This window comes from Aotus nancymaae, unplaced genomic scaffold (assembly GCF_030222135.1).
Source record: "Aotus nancymaae isolate 86718 unplaced genomic scaffold, 86718_ANA_hifiasm-v0.15.2.pri h1tg000010l, whole genome shotgun sequence".
Classification (NCBI taxonomy): Eukaryota; Metazoa; Chordata; class Mammalia; order Primates; family Aotidae; genus Aotus; species Aotus nancymaae.
This window is the reverse complement of record NW_026988421.1, coordinates 20,537,440-20,550,924: the sequence shown is the minus strand read 5'-3', so window position 1 is coordinate 20,550,924 and position 13,485 is coordinate 20,537,440. Positions and strand designations below refer to the sequence as shown.

The 13,485-nt window shown below is 38.3% G+C and overlaps 1 protein-coding gene across 2 annotated transcripts; it reads right to left on the bottom strand.

Annotated features, from left to right (window-relative positions):
- Positions 1–507: 507 nt before the first annotated feature.
- Positions 508–12,655, bottom strand: SMNDC1 (survival motor neuron domain containing 1). Of its 2 annotated transcripts, none has more exons than XM_012450192.2 (6): positions 12,496–12,655; positions 11,077–11,196; positions 6,328–6,470; positions 5,254–5,415; positions 2,693–2,846; positions 508–1,746 (listed from the first exon to the last, which is right to left on the bottom strand). In XM_012450192.2, the coding sequence occupies exons 2-6, from the start codon at positions 11,194–11,196 to the stop codon at positions 1,609–1,611; spliced, it is 717 nt and encodes a 238-aa protein (XP_012305615.1). In that variant the 5' UTR covers positions 12,496–12,655; the 3' UTR covers positions 508–1,608. The 2 variants fall into 2 exon arrangements, with proteins under 2 accessions (XP_012305615.1, XP_064229955.1); XM_064373885.1 differs by lacking the exon at positions 12,496–12,655 and adding an exon at positions 8,148–8,337 and having other exon boundaries at positions 11,077–11,164.
- Positions 12,656–13,485: the final 830 nt, after the last annotated feature.

The window sequence follows — 13,485 nt, the reverse complement described above, 5'->3', positions numbered from 1 at the left end:
AGCTCTTAAGATGTTGCAATAATAATAAAGTATCAAGCATATTTTGTTTAGAAGTTTTCAGGCTTCAAGGAGCCCTTTTTCTACTGCAATTTGTGCCTTTCTGTCCTTTGTGTACTACCCTGTGGCCACGAATTATATGGAACAGTGACCCTCCTGGGTTGAGAGGGGGTGGGGGTGGAAGGGAGAGATGAAGAATTCTACCTACCACTGTCCTAAGTTTCAATTTATAAAAAAAAATTAAAATTCATGAAATAAAAACTTATTTTCCCCTTCCACCAAAAACCTACAAACACCCCTTAAAATGAAGACATCCTAGAAACACATGCCTGGTTTGTCCTTTAGGATCCAGTTTCTTCTGTCTAATGGAAGGAATACTTAAGGATTTACTGAAACCTTTCTCACACAATCAGTATTCTCTTCCATGGCAATGCTGTGTGCAAGTACTTAGAGGTTTACTCTCTATAAATCTGGCAGCTAAAGACTTAACCCTTTTTTTAACACACCCTAGAGATTTTAAAAACACTTTATTTAATAAAAGTTAAACATACAAAACTGAAATTAATACACATCCTAAAAATCACCTTCTTCCATTTAATAGGAAGACCCTTTTCTACGCATGTATTTGGCTTAAACTCAACTCAGGATAACTGTGATGTTCACTTACACCAACAAATGCAGACAACTTGATCTAATTAACAAAAATTACAAACTCAGCTAAATGAACATAATATACAGGGAAATTATGGTCAGATTAATGCACAAGAAATTCGAGAAATATTTAATGATGAAACATTCAGTACTGTTGCTCATTAATTTAGCCTTGTGTTTTTACAAAAATAGTATCTACACTGTATACAGGGCTATACATCAGCTTTTTGTTCTCCCATATAAACATTACACATCCAAAACGTGGTACCACTGCCGAAAATTAAAAAAAAGGAAAAAAGCTAACATACAAAAAACAAAAACACCTTAGAAAAGGGAGCTCATCCTAAACATGGTTTCTTACATAAAACTAAGAGTACATAAAAATAAAAGAGCTAGATCAATTTTAGAGATGGCCCAATAGGCCTAGGAAACAACTGAGGAAAAACCTCAAAACAAACTTTGCCATTTACAAATTAACCTATATTTAGGCTTGACTGAACGACAGCTAAGTTTTAAAATTAAAAATAAGAAAAATGAAAGGATCTCTTTAGCAGGTTGGTGTTTTTTGCCTTGGTGTTCCAATGAATTGCTAGAGTATGGGTCAAGTTCAAAGCATCTGAAAATTCCAAGTTACAACTTACAAAAAGTACATACCATAGGTTAAGTGGGGGCCTGATATTAGGACGATCAACAGCTCATCTAAGTGCTGTATGAAGCAGCATCTACAAAAGTTGCTTTATTCAACAAACTTTGAGGGAACTGTGGTAGTAGTAAGAAGAAAAGTTAAATTAATACTGGTTATCAACTGCAATTTCTTCACGTTTCATTCTACTGAAGTCAACCAATGACGACAATGGTATCTTGCTTACTCATCTAACAAATAATTTACCTTTAGAAAAATATAAGGATAAAAAGGTAAATGTAAAGCCCTGAAGAGATGAAATCCAACAGTTTTTCTGATTATTGAGGCATCAAATGCCTGACATTGTATTTAGAGGTATCTTGATATTGTGTCATAGGTTTATCAGCAATTCCACAAGTTCCTACTCCAACTTTGCCAGTCACACTCTCAGGTGAAGCAAAAATACTCCTCTTTACCTAGGAGAAAGAAAACAGACATCATTCCTTATAAGTGTTGGAAAAAATAAAAAAATTCAAATTTTAAGAAATGATAAAATATATTCTGATTTCAATGTTTAAAAGAAGAAAAGCGTATTGCCTTTGTTTAGTGTTAAAAAATGAATATGGAAGTGGTCTCATGCTAGAAGCCATTTGCTCTAAGTTCTAAGTTGTTCAAAATATCACTAGACACTTATTAATACTCATAACACTTGCCTTCCGATATCTCACAATTTTAGTTTTGCAAACTCCAATCCTAATTTCAGCTGTGAGCTATCCATTTTAGCATGATTAAAACTCTGGCTGTATTGCAGTTTATTGTGGGGCCTGTTACAATATCTAAATTGTGAAGTCCCTTGGCCTCTGTCACAAAGTTAACTTCTTTATGAAAAGGAACCACTTCTTTCCAGAAGCCATGTCCATCAGTCAAAGGGCTACCTTGATGGCAGTGAAGAATAACATATGGGTGCAAGTCTTTTCCTTATTCTGAACTTCCTATATGAATGCTATGGTTATTTTCTACCCAATACATACTTAGAAAAGTAAGTGTATCAAGGGAAATTGAATGCTCTTTTAAATAAAATCTACCAGTGATGCCCAGCATCAAGGCATGTTAACCAAAGCAGGCAGAGTTAAGCACACTGCCTCTAAGAAGCAAGTATTTTTTCAAATTTTAGTTTATAGAAGGAAAAGAACATAGACCTTTTGTAATTCCTGATGTAAATTCTCTCATTCCTAGTATTTTTATTGCAGAGACAATGCCTAACATTTTTCAATAAGCTAAATTGACCATCAACAAGGAGTCTCAACATGAGTTAATCATACTTTTAAAAAAAATCTACATACTTCTCTCTTCATTTTAGAGTTATTTTAATGACAGCTGTATTTCTCAAATTTACGAAGTGTCATAAAAAGATTTACCAACCTGGCCTTTTTTGTTTTTAGAATAGGCTCTGTTGTTGAATTGTTGCCATTTCACTTTCTGGTCCTCTCTTTCTTGCTCAAGTTCTTTTATTCTCTGAGCTTTTTTCAAAGCTTTCTTCTTTTTATATTCACGCTGCTGAGCAATCATTTCTTTTCTTCATGAAAAAAAGTTAAATGTCAACTGTTAAGACTTATTACAAAAGAATGACTTCCTTGAAGACACTGGCAGTGCAAAAAAAAAACAAAAAACTAACATATATAAAATGGTCTATGAATAAAAAGCACTAACTCATTAAAATCAGTACCGAACACCCAGAATTACTAAGAATTTTCTTTTTAATAGCATCCTTGGAAGCTTTCAAACATAACTGTAATCTATTTATCCAGATAAAGTAAATATTATTTCAACTATGACTTCTTTTTATGAGACAGTCTCATTCTGTCACCCAGCCTGGAGCTGGAGTGCAGTGGCACAATCTCGGCTCATTGCAACCTCTAACTCCTGAGTTCCAGCGATTCTTGTGCCTCAGCCTCCCAAGTAGCTGGGACTACAAGGTGTGCTCCACCATGCCTGTATTTGTATTTTTAGTAGAGAGATGAGGTTTTGCCATGTTGGCCAGGACGGTCTTGGGCTCCTGGCCTCAAGTGATCCGCCTGCCTTGGCCTCCCAAAGTGCTGGGATTACAGGCATTAACTGTGTTCGGCCCCAGTTACGACTTTTTATTATACTTTTTTATTTTTTTTTTTGAGACAGAGTTTCGCTCTTGTTACCCAGGCTGGAGTGCAATGGCGCGATCTCAGCTCACCGCAACCTCCGCCTCCTGGGTTCAGGCAATTCTCCTGCCTCAGCCTCCTGAGTAGCTGGGATTACAGGCACGCACCACCATGCCTGGCTAATTTTTTGTATTTTCAGTAGAGATGGGGTTTCATCATGTTGACCAGGATGGTCTCGATCTCTTGATCTTGTGATCCACCCGCCTCGGCCTCCCAAAGTGCTGGGATTACAGGCATGAGCCACCGCACCCGGCCTATTCTACTTTTTTATAGCTGTTGCCAGTTGTTTTAGGAATAAGTGGAGTTTCAGTATTAATGGGTATCTAAGCCTTCATCTACTTCCAAATAGACAGATTTAACAGGTGCAGCATTTAGAAAAAAATGTATGAAGAGACTTAAGGCTGATAAACGTATTTCACCTACACTGGAAGAATGCAGCAGCACAAAGGGAAATGCTAGCTAACAATTCTCACCAAAACAAAACACCTGGGGGTTTCAAAAACATTCTAAATAGGATCAGAGCCTAAAACTCCCAATAATTTCAAGAGGGGCAATATCTAGACTCCCTGGTACCATTTCACCACTATGTAGCTATGGTTTTTTACACAGACATCAAAGACATAAAAAATTACACACTGTTCTAGAATTTGATTTTATTGGGATGCTTATGTTATTTTAATATATAATTTTTGCATATTCAAATATAAATATGTAGCAACTTAAGTTCTGAAAACTCCTGACAAATCAAAAGACTAAGTTATGGTAAATATGCAGAAGTTCACCAAAATATTGTTAATTCTGCCTCTTAAATGCTATTCAAAACTGCACAGTTCCCCATTCCCACTGCTACTCCCTGGGTTCAGGCCATCATCTTATACCTGGATCACAGCAGCAGATGCCTCTCCGTACTGATAGTGATCATTCTAAAGCTCAAATCTAATCCCATCATATCCCCTCTATTTAAAATGTTATCAGTGACTTACAAGCTCTTTACATTCTGGACTTTACCTCTCTCTTAGACCACCCACTTTCCGAGTCCCAAATTTTTACCACAGGGATTTGTTACTTTTATGTGCTCACCTCCCTTTAAAAAAATTTACTAAGCACTACCTACATGTAAAGAACTGTGTTACAAGCTTTACTAACACTTATTTCAATCCTCACAACCCAATAAACTACTGCCCCTATTTTACAGATGAGGAAACAGTTAAACAGCTTATACAAGGTCATAATGCTCATTAATAACAGAAAGAATTCAACCCCAGATCAATGTCATGCCGTGTTGCAATTATGTACTTGGCCATCTCTTATTCTTTTCAAATCTCAGTTTACATGTCATTTTCACAAAGAAATCTGCCTTAATAATAAAAGTGTAGGCTGAGTACCTCTTGTTCCCTTACAGTACCTGTTATACCCCCTTTGTAATGTTTACACTCTATTATTAAAGCACTTCATTAATGATGAGTTTACTTCTCTATATACTCAGTTGGGACAAGGCCCAAACTGGTCTCCTGTGGTGTAGCCCTAGCACCTGGCTTATAAAATATACTGGGAAGATGTCCGTTGTACATAGAATCTTTTTAATATTTACTGAATGCCTAATTGGGAATCAAAATATCTTCACTTTACTTAGACACACATATACAATGTTGATCTTTTGTCGCTAATCTCCAAAACAACAGTAAAACAGTATTGTAACTTTCTTATGCATAGATTCTCTCTGCAGACTACCTCAAATATCCAAATGGGGAAGATTACACCTAAAATGGTAAAGTCAAAGTCACTTACTTTGACATGGGTTTGTTGCCACTGTCCTCCTTTGCCTTCCTTCCTTCTTCTACAGGCTTGAGGTTCAACAGTGGAGTCACTTCAGCATTGCCATAACCAGCAAAGGTGATTGCAGCGGTGCCATTTTCTTCATCTATCTCCTCAATCTCCGCTTCATAACACCTGTAAAGATATCATGGCTGTAAGCAGGTGAGTAAAGGTTTAGTACTCAGCCTACAAGACTTATACTGCAGTGATACAATTATTACATGTGTCTATAATAAAACTTCTATAGTCAAATGGTTGTTTTAGCAAAGAGAACACAAGAGTGGTTGAAGTTAGTCATCTGCCATCAAAAAAGGATGTCCTCATCAAAATATTGCTGGTAAAGTCTCTTACGCTTATCTACCCAACGTGCTTTAATCTTTTTGGGAAAAGATGTTTCTTTTTTTCTTTTCTTTCTTTTTGCAACAGAGTCTCACTGTCACCAGGCTGGAGTGCAGTGGTACAATCTCGACTCACTTCAACCTTCGCCTCCCGGGTTCAAGAAGTTCTCATGCCTCAGCCTCCCAAGAAGCTGGAATTACAGGTGCACACCACCACACCTGGCTGATTTTTGTATTTTTAGTAGAGTTCGGGTTTCACCATGTTGGTCAGGCTGCTCTCGAACTCCAAACCTCAAGCAATCCGCCTGCCTCAGCCTCCCAAAGTGCTGGGATTACAGGCGTGAACCACCACACCCAGCGAAAAGATACTTCTTATAGGAATGATTTCAGTGTCTGCTCTTCACAGAAGTCTCAAAAAAACCAACCATTCACTCAATGTTCAATTTGAGGAGAAAAGCATTTAGAAAACACCCATTCATTGTCCTGTTTTTCTTTCCTCTAGAATCCAAGCCATTCTTCTCCAAACTTAATCGAAAGCTAAAACTAAACTGTATTAATGGCAACCACCCAAGAATCAAATTGGCTCCATAAATCATACTGCCTAATAGAAGTAAAGATTAAAATAGGGTAGTTAAAACTGAATAAAAACTTCTTACCATTGTATTTTATTATTTCATGTTATAGTTAGAGTTTTTTTTTCTACACTTACTGTCCATCTTCACTCCAGATTGCCATACACTTGTCTCCTACTTTCCATGAATGAGTAGGCTGAGTAGAAGCAAAACTGTCTGAACTTGCAAGCGTCTCAGAAGGTTGAGTTGACAGAAGGTCTTTGGTTAGTTCTATAACTTCCTAAAAAAGAAAAAAAACACATTATTTTTATAATTCTCAGTCAACTTTGTTTTTGATGACAGCTTTCATAGTGTACATTAATGAAGTACTCTACATATATTTCATTTGCAGTTCATAACAATATTAAGGAAGTACTGATTACCCCCATGTAGAAACTGAGATAAAGTATTTTCTACAAATGGTAGAGCTATGATTTAAGCCCACATAGTTGTCTTTCAACATAACCACAAACACTAATGAAACTTATAAGACTTGAGCTTATACCATTTCTAAGTGCCTATTTTAGCTGAATAGATCTCTCTAAAGATGATAAAGTATGAGGGACTGAATTAGATACTCTTATTGTAACATATATTTTATGCAACTGTACTGTTTTATAGGGCATTACTCAGCAGCATTAACTGCCTAGCAATCACTTTAAGCAGCCTTATTAGTAACAAAAATGTTCCTACTTATACGTATCTGTACTAAAATACTGCAGGCATATGTAAAAGAAACCAATAGTCTTCCTATTCAATTATTGTAAAATTCACCCCATTTGGGTAAGCAAATTACCAGGTTAGATTTTAAATGTTCCATACCTTAATGTTAAGCACATTAGCACAGCTTCATTTAAAAGGCGGGGGGTGATACATATAGGCAGGCAATGCCTTTCTGTGTGGCAAATATTTTTTTCTAATTCAGGCTTTTTATTGGCTTCATTAAAAAATGTTTGGTGTCGGGATGGTTAAAAAAAACTGAAAATAGTACAAGCTGACAGATTCTGCTACCTATCTGCTATATTTTAAATGAAGATCCATACTATGCATCTTATCTAAGAACTTGCATAACTGTTTACCCATTGTTGCATTTAAAACATCATATTGTGTGTCTGGGGAGAAAAATTAACAACTGTGTACTGAGTTTCTTCTAGCTCCTACTGAGGTTTTATAATAGTAATTCTGATTCAGTAGCCAAGAAAGTTAAATATTACCTCTCTCCTAAAGATTCTAAATCTTCCTGGCGATTTCTGAAAAACTAACATTTGAGTCTTAAATCTCTTGAAGAAAGGTTAGTTTTATAAATAAATAAATAGAACACTTAGGTTTGAGTTAAAAATTCAGCAGAAATAATATCTCGTAAGTTGTATTAGTTGCAAACTAGCCATTAATTAGATCTTTTAAATTAGACAGTCCTTTGCAAATAAAGCAAAGAACTTTCCAAATAACTAGATCAAGTAGTACACAGAAGAAGAGTAAATTATCTGGTCTTGTTTTTAGTTAACCACTTTTAGGGCTAGGAATGTAATCTAGTAAGCCTGACTTAAGAGCTCACACAATCTCTATCATTAAACACTTCCACATCCACCTAGGGATCATTTAACCTAATCACAGATATGAATTCTGCATTTATAGGTTTCAGATTTAGAACTCCATTTTTTTTTTTTAAGGACAGAACATTTTCCAAATATATTGTTAAAGAAACATATGTCATCAAACCATTCAGAGGCTGAATGACCCTTTTTTAGAAAAAATCCAGAGCATTTACTCCTAACGTCCTTTAACTTTGCCATGGTTTTACATAACCCTCCCAACAAACTATGAAGAACCTTCTAAATTTCTTTTCTTCACATGTGCTTATGGACCAAAGTATTAGAAAAACTATTTTATGTATGAGGGGGTTCTTGAAGGTACATACCATTAATTACTTTTCCTCCCTCAAGTCTGAGTTCTGAAACTGCTCCTTCATTGACAGATGGGCAGCAGTTACAGTAATCGGCAATTCCAGGAAGCATCAGGTGTTGTGATCTACATATCAGCAGGTCAAAGGGGGTGCACTCAAGCACTCTGCTTACTGAAGGAAGGCGTTTCGGGGATGCAGAGAGCCACTGTAATATATGAGACAAGTGACTTGACCCCTGCCTCCTTTAGAACCAGCTTATTCAGCAAAACAGTCTAATAAATTGACTATTTGTGATTATCATAGACTGCCCGGGGAGCTAGTCAGCTAGCTAGCCTGGATTTTATTACACCCACTTTTTTAAGTGAAAAAAGAAAGGCAGGACTTTAGTAGATTAATGTGCTGCCTGCTGAATAACTTTAGCCTCTATGAAAGACAGTAAATGAAAGAGATAAATATGGAAATCTCACTGGCAAAATGAAGTCACTGAAAAAATGCAGAAAAAGTATTTTGTCATAAATCAAAGGGCAAACAAATTAATAGCCAGGATAAGGATATAATTCTATAGAAGAACGTAAGAAATTAGAAACCATATGATGGTCAAAAAATATTAATATGAGGAAGCCACAAAATCAGTCTATACAGACTTCTCACCAAATATAACAGGCAGAATTAAATACCCATAGCACGAGATATAGCCCAGAAGGCAGAGAAGGAAAAAAGAGGGGAATGGGGGGAACCCCATAGCAAAAAGAAGCTGTAAGTGTTGTTTCAATTACACTTGAGACAACACTTACTTGGTGGAAGCATATAGCCAAATACTTTTCAGAATATTACCTCATCTTAAAAGATGCTTTCCATTTTTGAGTAGTTTTCAATCCAAAACAGACTTTATCTAGTAATCAAAATGAAATTTCTAATAAGACAGGAAGAAACTTTGATCAAGACTGGTCAGGAAAAACATTCTGTTACTACTATCTGAGGCATTAGAACTTACACTTCTAAATCCCTGCCATTCAATTTGGTAGTCACAGGTGGCTAATTAAGTTATATTAAAAACCAGCTCCTAAGTAACCCTAGCAGTATTTCAAATATTCAATGGCCATATGTGACTAGTGGCTATGGTACTAAACAGCAGATATAGAACATTTCCATCATGACAGAAAGTTCTACAGGACAGTGCTGTTCTTAATGGTTATAGAAAAGAGGATACTTTACAGATAAATGATTTCCAGGTCATTATTAACTGAACCCCCCCAGGCAAGCCTTTTAGGTGCTTACTACAATGCTTATCACAATGGTTTCCCCCTACAGTGCTTTCTCACTACGACGATCATGTCATAGTAAGGCAGTTCTGCCCAGACTCTAATGACGAATTATTCTAGAAATATTAAAAAGACCTGATGATAATGCTATTTCTAACTCCATTCCCAACTTCCCCAACCTGACCAGTTCAACAAATACCTCTCCTCCCACTGCCCAGGAAACAATATACAAAACACTAGCACCCAATGTTTTCTTTTCCTAAAAAAGAACTGTTTGTTAAGTTGGTAAAGGTAGTCAAGGCATCTCTCTCTGGGGCAAACAAAGTCAGTGCTTTACAGAGTATAAGAAAAGAAGAGGTCAGTGTGCCTCTGTTGCCTCATCTTCAATGTATACTCACAACACGTGGGCAAATCAAATAGACAGGTAGCAAACCACTGGGTTATTTTCTACTTAAGGGCCTGGGAGTGGGAGAAACTGCTCTCAAAACATCTCTTATTGAGTGGCACCCTGAAGCCCACAGGCATGGCTTCCACCTATTGAAGAGGGGTCTTGTTCACACTGAAATTATCACAGATAGTTTGTATTTTAAAATAACATACTACTGCAATTTTGTTCTAAATCTAGAACTTGAAAATATTCAACTCAACTTAATTATGCCCAGATAAGCAGTTTCAGAATCCCAAAACTGGACCCTATTTCAGGTAAGTTTGTTTGCAGTTCTGATATCCCTAAAATAGCAATAATTTTAATGGGATAGCCCTAAAATAGCACTGGGATAAAGGGAGGGAAAGAATTTTTAGACAGGATACAGATTCGAGTTTAGTCCTCAATTGGTAAAGCAATCTCTAATCAAAACATCCTTGAAACTTTTTAAAAATCAGGTTCAGAATTTAAAGAAGTTCTTAAAAGTCATATATGTTTACAAATTATATATGGCATTTTTCTGAATCAGTCTGGTGTCCTGAGAAACAAAAGATATTTACTATCATGGCTCTGTCTTGAAATCCCAGTGCAGTTTTTAAAAAGGGTTTCCTATCTACTGAGATCTCCCACGACAAAGATCTCCTTTTCACCACATACTTCAATTTCCATAAGTGTCGACAACTTCACTGTAAAACCTAGCCTTAAATCCGAACATCTAATGTAACAATTATACAAAGAACATGTCTCTCTTTAGGCATTTCTGTGGTGTGTTTTCAATATGTAGCCCACTAGCTTTGGGAGAAAAAAAAAAGTAGTCACGCATTTTCAAAGAATCTCGTTGTATTAAAAAGAATCTTAAGGTTCTATTTTTCTCCTTCAATCTCTGATACTTTTTGAACTAAATTTCATTTGCCAGGTCTTAAAAAATAAAAGCATTTTTCATTGTGAAGTTATATGTGCCTCTCCTCTTGAAAATTTGACAGACTTAGAAATTTCTATCAACTTTTGTTTTTAAAAATTATATAAGCACACAAGATTTACATAACGAAGAACATTTCATTCACTATGAAGTTCAGAAACTGAGAACTGGGGAAGCAACCCTACTTCTACAAGCCACAGTACCTACACAATTTACATATATACACAGGGTGAGGTGTAACCCCTCAAAAGGTGCTTTGGGTCCTTATGGATTCAAGCAATAAGTAACTTGAAAAACAAACAAACAAAAAAAACCCTACAATTGTCTACCCATACTTACTTGTAAATCTTTCTTCAATTTTAGCAAATCTTCATTTTCTCCATTTCCAGATAATGCAGCTTCAACTTGCTGGAGTTGAGCTTTGTAGCTTGCCAGCTGCTTTGCTAAATCCTCTGACATCTGGGGAAAATAAAAAGGGTTAGACCATGAAAACTGAACCAAAAATCAAGCCGTAAAAATCTAACTTCCTTGTCTGCCTGAATTATCAGTTTTTGCCTCCAATTCCTTGTCTGCCCGAATTATCAGTTTTTGCCTCCAATTCCTTGTCTGCCCGAATTATCAGTTTTTGCCTCCAATTCCTTGTCTGCCCGAAATATCAGTTTTTGCCTCCAATTCCTTGTCTGCCCGAATTATCAGTTTTTGCCTCCAATTCCTTCTAACAATGCAGCTTAATTTACCACCATTACCTTTACTCTCAGTTTAGACTTCAGCTAAACCACAAACTTCAAGGCAACAGATTCTGAGGATTATAAACTTGTGAGATACATTTCATACTTTAAAAAGGCATACACAGACGTTTTTAATTTTCTTTTAACTCTTATCCAGAGGGTAGGCACTGAATTCGGCTCAATAACCAATGTTATTTTTTTTAAAGAAGCACTACTCTGTTGGAAGAGTCGAAACTTTCAAAAACAATCCAAATACTTATTTTTAAGCACTGAAGTATGCTTCTAAAGCCAAACAAGTACGTTTTCTAATTAACTACACAAACAACTATCTCTACTTGAACTATTCAATTAAGAATGTATTTAAAAGTGCTTCTCCAGAACAAAACTCTTTGGCCCAGTCGCTTAAATATTTATCGGTGCATTAACTTTAGTAAAAAGACCACCAGAGGACTCTCCCATTTAGGCATTCTAAGGAATGTGCCTGTCGCCAAATCCAGCTCACTCATTTTCCTGAAAATAAGACTATCAATTTACCCTCTTCGATGGTTTATAAGCAAACGTACGTTTCCGAGGACCCTTCTCTTTCCTAAAATTTCCGTCCAACCTAAGGCTGGAGCCTGAAAAGGCGCCCCCGAAGGTTACAGCCAGCCAGGCTGCTCTCCTCTCCGCCATGCAGCCCCTCAAAGCCCGCCACAACTCGATCATTCAGACCTGGAAATCCAAACGCCAGCTCCAAGGCCACCGCCGGAGCCCCGCTGTGCTACAACAGGCTCCATACGGAACCGCGCGGCGCCCAGCCCCACCCGACCCAGTCCCCTACGGGCCGTATTCACCGCCGCCGCACGGAAGCCAGCGCCGGTCGGGCCGCCAAGGCTCAGCTCCAGCTGGGAGACAGCCGTGGCTCCGGGTTCCAGGGCCAGCGCCCGGGCGTCTCCGGCGAGGCGGGCTCCTCGGCCTTGAGCCTCCGCTTCACCACGGGAGGAACCTGGGCTCGGCCAGGCCTCACTCTTTCCCTCAGGGGGACTGTTACCTTGTGTGGGGCTGGGGGCGGGGCGGCGGGAAGGGGTCGGGGCAAATGAGCCCAATGGTAGTGGCGGCGGCAGCAGCAGCAGCAGCAGGAAAATATCCGCGGCGACAACAAGGCGACTCTGTCTCAAAAGGAAAAATTCGGTCGGCGGCGAGGGGGGAGGGGAGGAAAGCCGGGCACTGGAAGGAGGAAAAGACCGAGGTGCTGAAGTCTCGCGAGAAATAAAAAAAAAATCGCGCGAGGTCGCTAGACTCACGTGACTCCGCGCGCCCTCTAAGCCTGTCCCTGGCTGGTAGGGACGCAAAGTAGGCGGGGCCTAGGAAGGAAATGGCGTAGTTGGGCTGCGCCAGGCGCGGAATATAGGTTATCTTCCTGGGGTTCCGGCTTGGAATTTATTGGAAATGGAACTACTCAAACCTCGCCCCAGACCTCCTGAATGCAGAGCCTCTGTTTCAACAAGCCCGCCAGTTGATACTGATGTCAGCTGAAGTTTGGAAACCACTGCTTTTGAGGGGCGGTGGGGGGTGTTGGGGGCTCTCCTTATGTTGCCCGGGGTGGTCTCCAACTCCTGGGCTCAAGCAGTTCTCCCGCATCGGCGTCCCAAAATGCTAGGATTATAGGCGTAAGCCATCGCGCCCAGCCTGAGAACCACTGCTTTATATGATAAAAGCCTTAGTAGCAACAGACAGCTAATTAAATCCCGACAGAAAGAACCTATTGGAGAGGATATTGATTTCTTGTTAAAACCTACTTGATTTTAATTAAGTTAGGTTAATCTCGCCTGATAGAGAACAAAGTCCAAGTTAGTCTAGAATTACGGTAAACAGTGGTAGGAATACTGACATTTATGTTCAAAATGAAATGTCCCTTGTGTATGTTTGTAATATATATATACGCGTTCTGGACGGATACACAAACCTGTCCAGAGGTTTGGAGTGGAAGCCAAATGTTTTATTGATTACCCTCTTTGTAGTTTACCCTTTTCTTCTTTTT